At 48.8% G+C, this 18,159-nt stretch overlaps 1 protein-coding gene across 6 annotated transcripts in view; it reads left to right on the forward strand.

Moving 5' to 3' along the window:
* LOC140424909 (LIM zinc-binding domain-containing Nebulette-like) overlaps positions 1-18,159 on the forward strand; it is a 524,814-nt gene that overhangs the window by 457,006 nt on the left and 49,649 nt on the right. For 2 of the 6 annotated variants that reach the window (XM_072508537.1, XM_072508538.1), the window contains 2 exons: positions 16,217-16,309; positions 17,891-18,034. The exons of 2 other annotated variants lie outside the window; for them this stretch is intronic. In XM_072508537.1, the coding sequence (XP_072364638.1) occupies positions 16,217-16,309; positions 17,891-18,034 (237 nt within the window). The remainder of the gene's footprint in view (positions 1-16,216; positions 16,310-17,890; positions 18,035-18,159) is intronic. 2 more of the 6 variants (XM_072508541.1, XM_072508539.1) reach the window with 1 other exon arrangement.

Here is an 18,159-nt window from a genome sequence, read left to right on the forward strand (position 1 = left end):
TGTGCCGCAGGTGGATCGGCAATGGGGGGGGGGGTGGTGTGCATGCGGGTGGGGTGGGTGGGGTTGGGGAGGGGGGTGAGGGTGCTGGGTGGGTGGATGGGTGGGGGTGGTCAGCTGTTGCCATGGTGTGCGGTCTGTGGCCATACTACCCGATTCCCACGCCCATCTAGTCAGTGAAGCGGGCGGCTATCAGTCTGTCCCGTGCCCGCTGGGCCAGCCGGTAACGGTGGACATCCACCCGCCTGTGTCTACCCCGTCTGCCCTGACCATTACAGCCATCCCCCTCATCTGGGAGGACTGCGCCTCTTCCTGCTGCTCCTCCACTCCGCCCTTCTCTGCCTGCGGCACATCGCCCCTCTGCTGGGCTATGTTGTGCAGGACGCAGCACACCACAATGATGTGGCCGACCCTATCTGACCGATACTGGAGGGCGCCCCCAGAGAGGTCCAGGCACCTGAAACGCATCTTCAGCACGCCAAAGCACCTCTCTATCACTCCCCTTGTCGCTACATGGGCATCATTGTAGCGGTTCTCCGCCTCATTGCGTGGCCTCCGTATAGGCGTCATCAGCCACGATCGCAATGGGTAGCCCCTGTCGCCCAGCAACCAGCCCCTCAGCCATGGATGGCGTCCCTCGTACATGCTGGGGATGGATGACCGCAACAACACGTATGAGTCGTGTACACTGCCTGGGTGTAGACGTGCAGGATCATCATGCGGTGGTCGCAGACCACCTGTATGTTCATTGAATAGGTCCCCTTCCTATTGGTGAACACGGCCCTGTTATCTGCAGGTGGCCGCACGGCGACGTGCATCCCATCAATCGCACCTTGGACCATGGGGAACCCGGCCACGGCAGAGAAGCCCACGGCCCGGGCATCTTGGCTGGCCCGGTCCACAGGGAAGCGGATGTAGCGGTGCGTCATGGCATATAGGGCATCTGTCACTGCCCGGATGCACCGATGTCTGCGATATGCCGGACAGGTCCCCACTCGGTGCCTGGAATGACCCCGTTGCATACAACTTCAGGGCCACCGTAACCTTGACGGACACGGGGCGAAGGTGTCCCCCGCCAGTGCCACGCGGTGACAGGTGTGCCAGCAGGTGGCAGATGTGTGCCACGGTTTCCCGCCTCATCCGGAGTCTCCTCCTACATTCCCGGTCCGTGAGGTCCTGGTATGACTGCCGGGGCCGGTACACACGGGGCGCCCTCGGGTGCCTCCGTTGCCGTGGGGCCACGACGTCCTCCTCCCCCTCCTCGTCCTGTCGGTCAGGTGTCCCTCCAGCCTGGGCGGCTGCCGCCTGCCCCTCTGCGGCAGCCTGCCCCTCTGCGGCAGCCTGCGCCGCCTCTCTGGCACGCTCCTCCTCCTCATCCAGGGCAACATGGACATTAGCGCTGCCGCCACGGCGGCCAACATCGCTGGATGATCGGAAAACATGACGGCCTGGTTGGGGGGGGGGAACGACGACATGTCATCATTGCCCATATCCCCTCCTTCCCCCCAGCCAGGTGGCATGGACCGCATGGGTCCAACTGTTGGAGGCTGGCACCTGGCCAGGTGGACCAACTCACTTGCCCTCGCACCCCCCCTCCCCGGCACGGACCACCCCCCCATCCCCCTCCCCGGCACGGACCCCCCCCCCCACCCCCTCCCCGGCACGGACCCGCCATCCCCCTCCCCGGCACGGCCCATCCTCCTCCCCGGTACGGATCCCCCTCCCCGGCACGGACCCCCCAACCTCCTCCCCGGCACGGACCCCCCCATCCTCCTCCCCGGCACGGACCCCCCATCCTCCTCCCCGGCACGGACCCCCCCATCCCCCTCCCCGGCACGGACCCCCCCAACCTCCTCCCCGGCACGGACCCCCCCAACCTCCTCCCCGGCACGGACCCCCCCATCCCCCTCCCCGGCACGGACCCGCCCATCCCCCTCCCCGGCACGGACGCCCCCATCCCCCTCCACGGCACGGACCCCAACCTCCTCCCCGGCATGGACCCCCCATCCTCCTCCCCGGCACAGACTCCCCCTCCCCGGCACGGACCCCCCCAACATCCTCCCCGGCACGGACCCTCCATCCCCCTCCCCAGCACGGACCCCCCCATCCCCCTCCCCGGCACGGACCCCCTCCCGGCACTCCCCCGGAGCCCAGCCCACTCTAACCACCCCCTCCGCCGCGCACACACACACACAACCCGAGACACACCTCTCCCCACACATTCAGACTGCGGCCACGCCATCGCCTGCCCAGCGGCCAACCCCCCAGGCCGTCACTCACCTACACGCTGGTCGGCGTGAACCTGGAGCACAGGTTCACGCCGATGAAAAGGAGTTTTGATTTACGTCGACGTGAACGGTCATCACGTCAACGGGACTTCGGCCCATCCGGAAGGGAGAATATCGGCAGGCCGAAAATCGGCTGCCTTGCGCAGACACGTGCCATTCTCCGCGGCAGCGGCGACATTAACGCCCCGCCGACTTTTCTCCCTTCGGAGACTTCGGCAACCGGCGGGGGCGGGATTCACGGTGACCAACGGCCATTCTCAGACCCGCTGGGGGGGTCGGACAATGACGCCCCTGATCTTTCATATGTTACATTGATTGTGGGATTTCTTGGCTCTGTTTTTCGCATACTATGTCTGCTATTTGGCATTCAAATAGTTATGTGTTACAACTTCATGGACAGATACATCTGTAATAGGTAGATTGGGGCGATGTGGTCAAGTAGGTTTTTCACCTTTGTTGGTCTCCTCACCATCTGCTGCTTATCCAGTTTAGCAGTTATCTCCTTTAGGACTCTACCAACTCAGTTAGTAGTGGTAATACTGAGCCACTCATGGTGATATCCCCCACTCAGGGTACATTCTGTATACTTGCTATCCTTGTGCTTCTTCCAGTTAGTGCTGAACATGGAATAATACTGATTTGTCTACAATGGGCTGGTCGGTGTTAATGGGGGTTTCCTTGCCCATGTTTGTCTTGATACCATGATACTTCATGGGGTCCAGAATCAATGTTGTGGACTCCCAGGGCAACCCCTTCCCAAATGTTTACCACTGTGCTGTGCCAATTCTACTGGGTCTGACCCGCTGGTGGGACAACTCTCCCTATTTTGGCACAAGCCCCCAGATGTTAGTCAAGAGGACTTCACAGGGTTGATAGAGCTGGGTTTCCCATTGTTATTTCTGGTGCCTAGGTTGATGCCTGTATGCCATCCGTTCTGTTCCATTTTGTCAGCTTTGTAGCAGTTTTATACAACTGAGTGGCTTGCTAGGCCATTTCAGAGGGCATTTAAGAGTCAGCCACAGCAGTTCTTCTGTCCTCCTGCAGTGATGCCAGTTCTTCAGGAAGCTGTGGCAATGGACAGAAGTCCCTTGCAATGCCTGGAACTTATGGCTTCAGGCATCCAAAGAACAACGCCACGGTATTGCTGTAGGTCTGGACTCACATTTAGGCTAGACCAGGTAAGGACTGCAGATTTCCTTCCCTAAAGGATATTAGTGAACCAGATGGGTTTTTTTTACAATAGTTTCATGACCGCCATTAGACCAACCTTTAATTACAGATTTATTAATTGAATTTAAATTTCAACTCTCATGGGAGATTGAATCTATGTCCTCAGGGCAATAGCCTAGACCTCTGGATTACAGGTCCAGTGCACAACCACTCTGCCACCACCTCCTCCTAAGCTGTGTAATTAAGCTTTGCAGTACAGAAACCATTAATGCCATTAAAGGCAGCCAAATGCTCATACATCTGTCAAAACTTTCAAACAGCCAAACAGATGACAGACCTGGGGCAGGATTCCCCCCTACCCGGCGGGGCGGGGGGTCACGGCGGGATGGAGTGCTGTGAACCACTCCGGCGTCGGGCCACCCCAAAGGTACGGATTTCTCAGCACCTTTAGGGACCAAGCGCTCACCTTGAGGGGCTAACTCCGCGCCGGAGTGGTTGGCGCGCCACCATCTGGCGGGAAAGGCCTTTGGCGCCATGCCAGTCGGGGCCGAAAGAACTTCGCCGGTCGGCGGAAGTCCGTGCATGCGCAGGAGCGTCAGTGGCTGCTGACATCATCCCGCGCATGCGCGGGGGGGGTGTCACCTACACGTTGGCCATCGCGGAGACCTACACGGCCGACGCGTAGTAAAAGAGTACCCCAACGGCACAGGCCCACCCGCGGATCGGTGGGCCCCGATGGCGGGCCAGGCCACCGTGGGGGCACGTGGGTGTCATTGATCGTTGTTATTTGCTGCATTCTGCACAATTGGCTTTGTCAAGAGGAGAAGATGTACATGGATGAATGCCAGAATTCTGCCATCTCTACCCATGGAAATATTGTGCTGCTTTTTTATTCTTCCTACCAAACTGGACAAGTTCACATTTTCACACATTATACTTCACCTGCCAATTGTTTGCCCTTTCACTTCACCTATCTATGTCCTTTTGCAGACTCGTTTTGTCCTCTACATAACTTGCTTTCATAGAATCATGGAATTTACAGTGCAGAAGGAGGCCATTCGGCCCATCGAGTCTGCACCAGCTCTTGGAAAGAGCACCTTACCCAAGGTCAACACCTCCACCCCATCCCCATAACCCAGTAACCCAACCAAACACTAAGGGCAATTTTGGACACTAAGGGCAATTTAGCATGGCCAATCCACCTAACCTGCACATCTTTGGACTGTGGGAGGAAACTGGAGCACCTGTAGGAAACCCACACACACACGGGGAGGATGTGCAGACTCCGCACAGTGACCCAAGGGGGAATCGAACCTGGGACCCTGGAGCTGTGAAGCAATTGTGCTATCCACAATGCTGCCGTGCTGCCCCATTTTTAAAAACAAGAAGTTTCCTACATAAACAAGATAGTCTTCAGTCCACTTCTTAGCATTGTGCAAACATTTAGAGAGAATGAACAATTTAATTAACAGTAGTTCAATGCACTCAAGTTACAGATCTGTCTGACACCAGTCTTGGCCCATGTGTCTCAAATGTTTTTTCCTTTATTTTTCCCTGAGTGCTGTGCTGTGGTTCCCTTTCATCGGCATCAGCTGCACTGGAGGCAAACTGTTGGCTCTGATGCCCTGTTGGCCTGGATGACCGTGGTGTTGTTCTTTGGATGCCTGAAGCCATAAGTTCCAGGCATTGCGAGGGACTTCTGTCCATTGCCACAGCTTCCTGAAGAACTGGCATCGCTGCAGGAGGACAGAAGAACTGCTGTCACCATCAGGAGTCCCTTTAGAATAGGTCACAGAAGCAGACAGCTGTGCTCATCCGCCAATGTGAAGTCTAAATGACCCTCCTTGCATATCAAATATGAACTATGGCAGGCTGGGACACCAGGTGCTTTGTCTGTCTCTCACATTGGCAATATCTCGCTGAGATCATTGACAGTGTGTGGGCTTTCAGGCTTGAACGTATAACCAGAAAGCCTTGAATGGCCTGTTGTGTGTGTGACTACATGAGTATCGCCAATCTCTTGATGGAAGAAGTCCTGTTCGGAGGAGAGGGTGATTGCACAATTCATGACCTTGATGGACTCTTCCACTGTCCGTACCAGGGCACAAACACCCTCTGGAACCATTGCCAGATCTTCATGTACCTCAGACATCCAACATCTGTCACCTCTGGGGCTCAGCATTTTCCTAATTCCCCCATAATCCTCCAAGTGTTAGAGGCCTGGATTGTCACATGATCCGGCAGCTGGCCTGGCGATTGTTAATGCTCAGAGCAGTAGGTGCAACCATTCAAGCCGTTGCGCTCAACATCACCTCGATACCAGTATCTGAGCTTATGCTTGGTGTGGAGCAAGGATGGCATGGTGCACACTATCCAATCCCCTCCGCAGCCTCAGATTATCAGGGGTCCCTTGGTGTTGATGTCAGCTCAGACTGCTGATAACCTGTTGCGGGAATAAAAATGAGTAACATTTGCTGGAGATGCTTGAAGTGAAACAAGTGCTGGAAATACTCAGCGGGTCTGGCAGAATCTGTGGCGAGAGAAATGAAGTTAAGACTTCAAATTGAATAGGTTTTCAGAACTAAAGAAAAGTTGAAATATGATTGATTCTATAATACTGAAAGAGGGAAAGGCTTGGTTAGGATACCAGGTAGGAGAGATAAAGTAACAAAGACATCATGCAATAATAGACAACGGTGTGCTAATGGTTGCAGTAAAGAAACAGCGCATTTATCCAGAGTCAGTGTGAATGGCAGATTAATAAACAGCTCTGTCCAAAGTCAAAGACATGGGCACAAGATTCAGATTCAGACCAGCATATGGCAGTAAAACCAAATCAAAATGGGTGAAAGAGTTCATAGTTTTAAATTGTTGAACTCAATGTTGATTTTCAGTGCTGAGCACAGAATGGTGAACGTGTGAGTAATGTAGTGAATTAAAATTGCTCATAACCTGAAGCTCGGGGTCATGCTTACAGACTGAACAGAATGTTCCACAAAATGGTCAGGCACTCTGCCTTTGCTCTCCCCATTGTAGATGAGATTGCATTGTGAACAGCAAAAGCAGTATTTAAATTGAAAGTGGTACAAATAAATCATTGCTTTATCTGGAAGGAGTGTTGGGTGCTTTGGATAGTGAGGCGCGAAGAGCTAAAAATGCGCTGCATTTCCTGTGATTGCATCTGAAGGAGCCGTTGGAAGGGGACGAGGTGCTATGAGTGATGGAGGAGCAGAGCAAGGTGTCATGGAGCGAACGGTCCCTTTGGAATGATAAGAGGAATCCTTAGAATCTCTACAGTGCAAAAGGAGGCCATTCAGCTCATTGGGTCTGCACCGACCCTCCGAAAGAGCATTTTATCTCAGCCTACTACCCCACTCCATCAAGGATTGCACATCTTTGGATTGTGGGAGGAAACCGGAGCACCCGGAGGAAACCCACGCAGACACGGGAGGCTGTGCAAACTCCACACAGTCACCCAAGGCCAGAATTGAACCCGGGTCCCTGGCACTGTGATGCACTTGTGCTAATCACTGTGCTACCGTACCACTCATGGAAGAAGTAATGTGTTTGCTGATGGTACCATGCTGGAGATGATAGAAATGGCAGATAATAATCCTTTGAATATAGAACTAGGCAATGTGCAAAGTAATATCAAAGTTCCTGATCATGGTTTTGGGAGGGAGGAGAATGAGTGAGGACAGAAGCGCAGGAAATGGTTTGGGCACTGTTATTTCCCTGCCGATGACAGTGGGGGGTGATCCTTGGCTGAGGAAAAAGGAAGACATGTCAGAAGTGTTGGTGTGGAAAGTTGCATCTTCAGAACAGATACGATCGAGACAGAGAAACTGGGATAATGGTAGGGAGTCCTTACAGGAGGCAGGGTGTGGGGAAGTGTTGTCAAGATAATTGTGGGAGGGGGCAGCACGGTGGTGCAATGGTTAGCATTGCTGCCTCACGGCCCTGAGGTCCCAGGTTCGATCCCGGCTCTGGGTCACTGTCCGTGTGGAGTTTGCACATTTTCCCTGTGTTTGCATGGGTTTCACTCCAACAACCCAAAGATGTGCAGGCTAGGTGGATTGGCCATGTTAAATTGCCCCTTAATTGGAAAAAATTAATTGGATACTTTAAATTTAAAAACAAATGTCAAATGTTATATTAAAAAAAAGATAACTGTGGGAATTGGTGGGCTTATATAAATATTAGTAGTCAGCCTTGCCCAAAATGAAGACCGAGAAAGGGCGTGTCAAAGATGGACCAAATGAAAGCGAGAGAACTGTAGGCGTTGGAAGCAAAGTTTTCGAGTTCTGAGCGAGAGCACCGATGCAGTCATCAAAGTACGGGAAAAAGAGTTGCGGGAGAGACCTGAGTAGAACTGGAACAAGGAACGTTCCACATACCCCGCAAAAAGCCAGGCATAAGTAAACCCATGTGGATACCCATAGTCACATCTTTTTATTTGGAAGAAGTAAGACAAGTTAAAGGAGGAATTGTTCAATGGGAGGACAAGTTCAGCCAGGTGGAGGGGGGTGGTGATGAAAGGGGGCTGATTGGGCCTCTATTCAAGGAAGAAGCTTGGAGCCCTGTGAGCACACTGGAGGGGGATGGGAGTGTAGAGAGATTGGACATCCATAGTAAAGAGGAGGTGATTGGGCCAGGAAATTAGAAATCGTTGAAGTGACGTAGGCAATCAGGAAAGTCACAGATGTAGGTGGGAAGAGACTGGACAAGGGGAAAGAGTCAAGATAGGAAGAAATTAGTTCTGTGGAGCAGAAACAGGCCTAATTGATGGGTCTACCAGAACAGTCCTGTTTGTGGACTTTGGGAAGCACGTAGAAGTGGGCTGTTCGAGGTGGGGGAACTCGAAGGTGGGAAGCTGTGGAGGGACGATCTCCAGAGGAGATGAGGTCAGTAACAGTGCTGGAAACAATAGCTTAATGTTTATTGATGATGTCATGGTCCAGAGGAGGTAGGAAGAAATGTTTGAGAGTTGGTGCTCAGCCTCTGCAGGATAGACGTTGGTACCGTAGAAAACAACAGCCCAACTGTCTACTTCTCCTTTAGTATTATTGTTATCTTCTGAGGTGAGGAGTTCCTTGGGGATTCTTCCACTCTCATCCAACTAGGCAACCCTGCAGCCATACTTTAAGACTTCACGAGTTTGGATTTCCCTAGCTTGAGGATGGTTCTCACTCGCATTCTAGCACAGTGACTACAAATCAGAGCTGTCCGTTTACTGACAGCTTCTCCAGGCTCCTGTGGAACACAGACTGACCTGCAGACTGCCTTCAGACTGGTAAATAGAAGAACCTTCCCTCTCAACACATTTCCATGGCAACATGACATTCTGCCTGCCTTCAGATAGAAATCCAAATTACTTTCCTTAACTTTAAACCTATTCTTTGATGTGAAAAATGTGTGTATATACTTAATACCTACCTTTGTTTACTAATGGCCCTCAAACCGTCTCTGATCTGGGGAATTTACATGAATAATATAAACCCTCACAGATAAACATATTTCCTCAAGAGTTAGTTAATGGGGTTCCCATTGTTTAATTTTTAACACTGGAGGCCTTGGAGTGCAGTGGCACTACCACTGGACCAGAAGCTCTGGATTGAAGTCAATCACCAGGAATCTGGCTGGTTTAGCTCAGCGGGCTAGACAGCTGGTTTGTGATGCAGAACAAGGCCAGCAGCGCAGGACTTGATGGCTTCAAAAGGAGTGTTCATAATCCGTTTCATGGTTGATAATCAGCTCGGGAATTCCTCAACCACATCCCCCACTATTCCCAGTAAAAAGGACCAGTGTGGGTGAGACGATTAGCTAAGTAAAAACTTGTAGTACCTCACGTCATGGATCCCCTAACATAACATGGCCCTCCCTTTGATCTGCAACTCCAGATCTGTCGGAAAAGCCCTTCATGTTCGGGATTATTTCATTTCTCCTGGATTTAAAAACCACTATTTCCAAACTAAAAATCACCTTATAATGTACGCATTCATAATAGATGGCTGATGTCACGCCAACAGTTCTCGACGACAAGATCAAGGGCGCGATTTAACAGAAACATTTCTAAGTGTCAATTTGGGCACATTTGGCGGGGTGTTTCTCGCTGGCCTTTTCGGTGAGATTCACACCAGTATTTACCCATACTTAGCCAATTTTGGGGCGTTGGGGAGTTTCTCCCCGGTCTAGCCCATACTTGAAATTTTTTTCAGCAATGGAGAGCTGAACCCGCAGGTGAGACTGGCTCCTCCGAGATCGGTATGCCATTTTGGAAGGGCGCCCCCATCTCTAGATGAGCTTTAGGGTCCCGCGCACCCCCCTACCCACAGAGAAATGTCACCCCCCACACACATGGACATTACCCCACCCCCCCCAATAAAGTCATCCTGTTATGGGGTCGCTGAGGGGCACCCCATTTTCAGGCCTCCCTATCTCCTCAGTGCCAGAGTGACAGTGCAAAGGTGCCAGGCTGGCAGTGCCAAGATGCCAGAGTGCCTGAGGGAAACCTAGGGTGCCCTGCCCTGTCCCTAACCATCTATGGTCTCCCATGGCATGGGAGACCCCCCAGGTGCCGTTATGCCTGGTCCACGTTTGTGTGCACCAGTGTTAAACGACATGATGCCAAGGCCTTTCAGACGTAGGCATTCGTTCCTGGGCCTCGGGGGAAGGGGGCATAGGGTCATTTAAATATATATATCTGTGTACACAGGATCTATGTAACATCACCACAGGGTAATGGGATTTGTTGGCACTGTCGGTGCATCAATATGCAAGACAGGAGAGTGATAGAGTGATGATAACCTGCTGTGAGGTATGTTCTAGTGCTCCTCAGTTTTTGCCAGAGTCTAACTCGACTTTCTGCTGACAGTGCACTCACACCTATCACCTGCACATAGTCTGCATCGAGATTTCTTGCTGTAGGACCACTCTGCCCGGGGAGGAGGGTAGGGGGTAATGGGAGCAGAGGGTGGGAGTTCGGGCCGGCCCGCTGTGAAGATTAACGTGACAGAGACTTTGCATGTATCAAATGTAGCATGTTTTAAATGTGAACATTCAAAACCCTCATTGTTCCTAGCTACAGATGATGCCCCAGCTCCCTCCCAGTGCCCACTCAGTGATTCTCAATCCTCTGATGCTTCCGTGCTTTGCCACTACGTCTGGGTATATCTCCAGGATGCACATCCTGGTGGGGGCCCACTAGTTTTGTAATTGACATGTTTTTTTTCTTGCGCATGTTGGTTTTGTGTTGGATTTATGGAGTGATATGTATATGCAATATTTGTAAGTGTTCAGTAGTTTTATGCACATGTTGGTTTTGCATTGGTTCGGGTCGATGAGCGGATGGTACAGAGTTTTGTGTTGTGTGCTCCTGCTGGAGGGAAAGGGGCGAGCTCTGGTAGGGGTGGCCTGGGGAGGGACATTTTGAAAGAGTACTGCAGTGGAAGCAGAGTGGGGGAGGTTTTTTTTTGAGCAGTTTGGGTGGGTTTGTTTGGATCTCTTGGTGGAAGCCGCCATGATAGCAGGAAATACTAGTAAACGGAAGCATCATGGGCGAGGGGGAAGCAGCGTGGGTGAGGGGCTGCAGTGAGTAGCCAGAGAGGTGAGGGGATGGGAGGGGGGGGGGGCAGAGTGGGTAGGAGGCTGGGGAGAGGAGGGTGGGAAGGGGGAGGGTCTAATGGGTAGAAGGCTGAGAGGAGGGGTGTGTGAAGGGGAGGGGTTTGGGGGTAGGACGGGAGGGGGAGGGGAGGATGCTGGTGACACAAAAGACTTTCTGAGAGAGAGGGAGTATTCCTTCTTCTCCCGTGTATATCGGGTATACTCCCATATTGATTTTTTTGTGGTGGGGAAGTCAGTACTGTCGTGGGGGCGGAATATGCAGGGATAGTGATTTAGGACCACGTGCCACATTATGTGGATGTGAGGTTCGAGATGGGCCGGGCTCACAGACCAGGGTGGGGGTTTGATTCAGTGCTCCTGGCAGATAAAAGGTTCTGCGAGAAGGTGGCCTTGGTGATTAAACACTATGGGGAGCTTAATCAGAACGGGGAGGTTTCCTCCTCCACGTTCGGGGAGACATTGAAGGCGGTGGTCCGGGGGGAGGTTATATATCTTATAGCGCCCACAGGGGCAGAGTTGAGAGGGAGGAAAGGCAGGGGATTGGTGGATGCCATTGGAGAGATGGATTGGCAGTACTCGGTGAGCAGTTTGACCTAATGATGACAGGGAAGGTGGTGGGTCAGCTTCACCGCGTGAGGGGAGGTTCAGTACGAGTATGGGGAGAAGGCTGGTTGGTTGCTAGCCCATCAGTTAAGCCAGCAGGTGGCTGCACAGGAGATTGAGGCAGGAGGCGGGGTGGTGAAAACTACAAAAGAAATCAGTGAGGCATTTGAGGGTTGCTGGAAATAATGGAGTGTGTGGGGTTGATGCAATCGGGGACGGCACTGGGGCCGGATGGCGTTTCGGTAGAATTGTACAAAGGGTTTTTGGCAGGGCTGGCACGCATCTCCTGAATATGTATAATGAGTCATTGGCGGGTGTGGGGGGGGGGGGGGGGATTTGCCGGCCACACTTGTGCAAACTTCTATTCCTTCGATCCCAAAGAAGGAGAAAGACTGATAGTGTGGGTCTTACAGGCCCATCTCCCTGTTGCATACAGATGTGAAGGTATTGGCTAATGTGTTGGTGTGACGGTTGGATGTGTGTGTGCCAGATGTGGTCCCGGAGGCCTAGACGGTGTTTGTTAAGAGGAGGCAGATGTCAAGCAACATTAAGAGGTTGTTGAATATGGTAATAACTATCAAGGCATAGCACGCCAGAGGTAATCATATGAATGGATGCAGTGAAGGCCTTTGACCGGGTAGAATAGAGGCACCTGTTTGAGATCCTGAGGAGGTTTGGGTTTGGACCGACGATTGTTTCATGGGCGCATGATTGTTTCATGGCTGTGTGTATCCCCCACGGCGAGTTTGAGGACGAATATAACAATTTGAGTGTATTTAGGCTGCATAGGAACACAAGGCAGGGATGCCCATTGTCCATGTTGCTGTTTGCATTGGCTATTGAGCATTTGGTCATTGCGCTGCGGGCTTCAAGAGAGTGGAAGGGCATTGTAAGGGGAGATAAGGAGCATAGGGTGTCACTGTATTGGTTTACTTTTCAAACTCCTGGAGTGCATGGGGAAAATAATGGACCTACTGGGGAAATTTGGTGCATTTTCTGGGTATGAACTGAACGTTGCGAAAAGTGAGGTATTTCCAGTGAATGCTCAGGCGAGGAAGGCGAATCTGGGAGCCCTGCCATTCAAGCTGGCCAGGATTAGATTTTGGTATCTGGGTGTTCAAGTGTCCCATGACTGGGCCACAATGCATAAATGGAACCTGGGCAGGCTGGTTTTCAGAATTTATTTGGGCGGGTGAGACGCCTAGGATTCGGAGGGCCTTTTTTGGCGGTGGGAGGGGGGGGGTGGCGGTGGGGTTGGCTGGCGCTCCATAACCTGTTGTAATATTGTTGGGCAGAAAATGCGGAGCAGGTGAGATGCTGGTGGGGAGTAGGGGGGTCAGTAGGGGTACAGGTGGAAGAGGCCTCATGCGTGGGGCCGGGTTTGAGGGACCTGGCAAGGGCCCCGCTCCTGTTTTCAACGGGTAGGCACACTAGCAGTCCTGCCGTTGTGTCATCTCTCAAAATATGGAACCAGTTGAGGTGGCACTTTGGTATAGGGGGTATGTCGGTACTGATCCTAATATGTGGGAACTGCAGGTTTATTGCAGGAGGGATAGATGCGATGTGTAGGGAAGAGATAGAGCAGGTTCAGGACCTGTTCATAGAGGGAGGTTCGCAAGGCTCGAGGAATTACAGGTGAAGTTCAAGTTGCGAAGGGGGAGCGAATTTAGATATTTTCAGATCAACCCATCTGAATGTCACCAATGCAGCTTTGGTGAAATTGAGTGTGTTCTGATGTGATGAATGTAATAAATTGTTATATATTTTATGTATTTCTTTGCAGTAATGTTATTAAAAACTGGGTTAAGATGCATACAGTCAGTATGTCTGCTAAAGCTGTAATTAAGGGGTCAGAAAAGTGAGTTTAATCATTGATTTAGTAGATGAAGTGGTCTGCTAATAGTTTTGAGAACCATTTATTTGTTTGCTGCTAGGTAGCTAATGGCATATTGTTTATGTTTAAAGGACAGCAAGGGTACAGAAAATATATGAGAGGTATTGGGCAGGATTCTCCGTAGCCCAATGCCAAAATCGTGATCGCCGATCGGGAAGAGAATGGATTCTGACACCAGAAATGGGGCCGGCACCGGTTTGAACCTGGTCCATCATGCTCCGCCCCCTCCAAATTGGCATCATTGTGCTATGCGCCATTTAAACTCCGTTGGCGTGTCATCGACCGGCCCACCCACGATGCTCCGCCCCCGATGGGCCGAGTTCCTGACAGCACGGGCCACGTGCCTGGAACCTGGCGAGCCGGCTGCAGATAGTGTCCAGTGCCACCACACTCGGCCGTCATCCGTGCCGCTGGCCAAGGGGTATCTGCTAGGGCTTGGGGGACCGATAGTGGAAGGCCAGGGGATGGGCTGTGGGGTCGTGGTTGGTGGATTAGGGTTAGCGCACAGCCGGCATTATGTTTTATGGCGCGACCGGTGCAGGTTGTCAGCCCTGCGCATGCGCGGCCCGAGACTAGGCCATTTTCCAGCTGTTTTCGTCGCGGTCCGCAGGAATTTCATGCAGCGCCGGTGCTAGCCCTTCACTAGTACCGGAATTGATGAGGGGTTCGCCCCAATTTTCCTGTCGTGAACCTCCCGCAGATTCTCTGTTCACCCTGAGAATCCAGACCATTGTGCTTGATCCTGGCTAAACAGGTCATGGGACACCTTGTAGGAGGAGACAGAAGCATGCCTTATGCTTTGGGTACAGATGATGTATTTAAGTGGAGGAGCCAGGTATGTCTGAAAAAGTTAGTTCTTCCTCGGATTTTAATCTGAACAGAGGTGTTTGAGTATTGGTCCTGAATGGTTCTCTCTCCAAAGATCTTGCACAGAGAAAAGCAAGTAAAAAAAACTGGTTGTTAGCTTTATTCGTGAATGGCATTTGAACTATATTGGTTTGCTTAATTGGAATATAGGGGCAGGTTTAGGAAGTAAGTTAAAGTTTCTTCTTTCACTTAAGAACTGTTGTACCTATTAACAGTTCTTAATGTGGTTGATTCTGTGTTTAAATTAAAGTTTGTTTTGACATAAGGAATACTTATTGATGAGTATTATCACTCCTGTGGTGCAGTAACCTTTCCTCACAGTTTTACAAATTGTAAATTGTTGGATTCTTGTCCGGGACCCTAATACCGATAATAGATGAGTTCCTGGTGCCACTGATACACAATTGATTACCCACTTCTTCTACCATTACTATCAGCATTGAAGCTAGATAGAAGTTGGTCTCATTTCTGTCACTCTCTGAGAAGTTTCTCCTTGAGTCAACCCTGTGAAATAGCCTCTCATGGCTAGTTCTGCCCATCAAATGGTATGTGATGTTAAATCACTCTGTTAAATAAATAAAAATGACCTTTCTGCTCTCTGTTATCAATCTTTGCTCAGTGGATTTTGCAAAAACATATTTTTGTGGGGGGGGGGGGGGGGGGGAAATTCATGTCCTAATCTCATGTTTGTGGTTTTGAAATACAACCATGTCCACAGATGAAATTAACTCAAAGGCATTTGTGTCACTTTTGTAATGTTTACAAAACAAAAGTACAGATAAGAATGATCCTGAACTAGATGCTGCATTGTGTGCCTGTTCTCTGGGAGACTACAGTCAAATATGGCGCAGGCATCATGCAAATATAGGAGTTACAAGTATTTCAAATGCGGAGCTGCAAACCACAGTTCTCTTAACAGTAGCATTGAATTGTCAGCCTCTGTTTTAACTTTTCAGTGTAACTTTGTTTGCATTTTATTGATTTGAAAAATACCATATTGACTCAAGGAAAGTTCACATGGTTTATAGCTTCAAAAAAAGTGATTGGCAACTAGAAAATAATAATTAAAAAATAATTTTTTAAATAATTTTTAAAATTGCACGATCACTGAATTAATAGATCAACAAAGAGCATAAAATGGGATTTCAAAATACAGTTTAAATAATGTAATTTATGTGTACATGTTTCATATTTCATATACGTTTCAAATTATATAACTACTTTGATTTCAAAGAATGTTATACTTGAAAGTAACTCCATCAGTGGAAAAGTGAGTTTATCAAGTGACTAAATGAATCATTAGGTTAAGACGGTCCTAGTCAAAATCTCTGAACTGTGCTACCTTAGCTGATTTTAACAAGATGCCAGGGACCCTGCAATTGACCTTCAGTGCCTTGGGTTAAGGAGGGGAAAATGGGCAGTGGTTACTTCTGCCTCTGCCAGCAAGTGTGTGTGAACACTGAGTGAAATAGGATCAGCTTTGCTTATTATTTTCCATATGATCAAATCGCCTGCCAACATTAACTGAGAAAGGTGGCAAATGAATAGTGCCTCTTGTGGCAAAATGCCATAGACTGTGTGGCACCCACTAAACTGCAGGGACACAACAATGTCCTGAGGGAAAGGGCGGCGGTAGTTGGGAATTTGTTGAAAAAACTCAACTGTTAATTGTACGTTACCTATTTAAGCACCTGTTTATAAAAACTGCATGAGGCTCAGGCTTTACTGTCTAAGCTATTAGCATATCTCATATCCTTTCCTTTTCTACTAAAAGAATTTAAAGTATGGCGCACTGATCCTGGCTCCATCTTTGACTTTGATCCTCTTGAAGACAACATCCAATCCAGGAGTCTACACTTGCTCTCCGGTATAGCTCCTGTCTGCTTTTAAGTTTTACTTTTTAGTCTTATTTGCTTTTATGTAATGGAAATGCAATATTGCAGATTCAGGTGAATTCGGTGCAAAGCGACTTATTCAGATGTGAAGAATAATTATGTGTTGACATAGCACCAATTAATTTTTTTACCTGTATTATAAGTTGAGCTATGTATCAGTAACGGATATTAAATATCATTCAGGGGAAGTCACTGGAATATTTGCATATAAACCAATTAGTAAGTTATTGAAATTTTTGATAGGAAATGACTGACTTAGAGATGAAGGGAAATCATTTCCTTTCACATTATTACATGAGGTTCAACAGAATAAAATGCTTGAGCAATAATAATAATGTATGACAAAATAAAGGTCAACATTTTCATTCTGAACTCTTCTCACCCAAAAGGCAGGTTATTGGCATTTACTTGTCCAAACACAGCAAATTGCTGTGAATTTCTTTACTATGTATAAGGTGAGGCCCAAGTCGTACTCTGATGGACTGGGGATCGAACCTTGTGCTGTTGGCATTAGTCTGATCCACACACTGGCCATCTAACCAACTGAGCTAACTAGCCCACTACACAGGAATTACACAATTTAAATTATAATTAGTCATGACAATTGCATTGTGTCATTTATCAGTTTAGTTCAATTAAGTTTTTATTCAAGCTTACTAGTACATTAGACTATTAATGTATTCAGCAACTTCAACTTCTTTACTTAGTGACTTATTCAACTGATATAAGGTGATCTGGTTTGTGGTTAGCTTATTAAGTCAGAGAAGGAAAGAATCTATTATTCCCTCGAGTAATGTGTTCAGTTTGATCAGGTTAAAACAGGAGGCAAATCTTGTTCAGAAAAATTAATTTGTATAAGTTCTCAAGCAGTAATTCTGGGTACATTACTTTTTACACATGTTGTTGAAAATCGGATGAATGATTTAGACAGTCAGTGTATAATATAATACAAGCAAGCCTCATCTGAAAATAAAGGATATGTGCCCCATTTGTTTTAATGATGTGTAAAAAGACATAGTGAAGGAATTCAACACCTCCATAAATTAGGTGGGTTTGGGTGGTTGAGATGTTAAAAAGTTAAAAATCTCAAACCTTAACTGCATCATACATGCCCTCTCTGGTTTTAATAGATGTAGTATGATGGGGTGTGAATTATTTTGCTCCCAAGAGGGTGGGTTGGTCATTCAAATATCAATAACAAGACTTAGTACTTCAGATTTATTCTCCATTTTAACTCTGGCCAGTCAGCTTTCCTGGGCCTCGGGTAACCCAGAAGCTAAAGGCAGATGAGGAATGCTGGATCCAGCAAGTTGATGTTTTTCCACTTGCCTATTAGATCCTGCTTCTATCCCAAGTCAACTCTTACTATCTCGGACTTTACTAAGCCACAGTCCCCTTTACTTTGGACACAGGCATACTTGAATAATACTTGGAGGAATTCATTTTCTATATTTAAAATTGGTTCAGTTTAGAATAGCTTTTTGTTGATGACTTTATTTTCTCTGTCATTTTGCTTCAATTTTCCATTGTATGCTTTCCTTCTCTCGCTGTAGAAAAGGCAAAACTTTGTAGTAAACAGTCTCAGTCCACAGGTGTGGGTAGTATAAGTGTTGGAGATGAAAAGTCAGAGATGACTGAGCTTAACACCAGCATTTCCAGCTACAGTGAACAGACAATGGAGTTCTCTGGAGAACGAGGTACATAAATGATAATTTCAGTACTAACACTGCACAGTATTGCATGAGAAGCACGTTGACCTGTTATAAAAATAAATTGTATTACAGTTAGAGGATCTCAAATCCGGCAACCTGAAAACCAGGGC

The sequence above is a fragment of the Scyliorhinus torazame genome, chromosome 6 (assembly GCF_047496885.1).
Source record: "Scyliorhinus torazame isolate Kashiwa2021f chromosome 6, sScyTor2.1, whole genome shotgun sequence".
In the NCBI taxonomy this organism is placed as follows: Eukaryota; Metazoa; Chordata; class Chondrichthyes; order Carcharhiniformes; family Scyliorhinidae; genus Scyliorhinus; species Scyliorhinus torazame.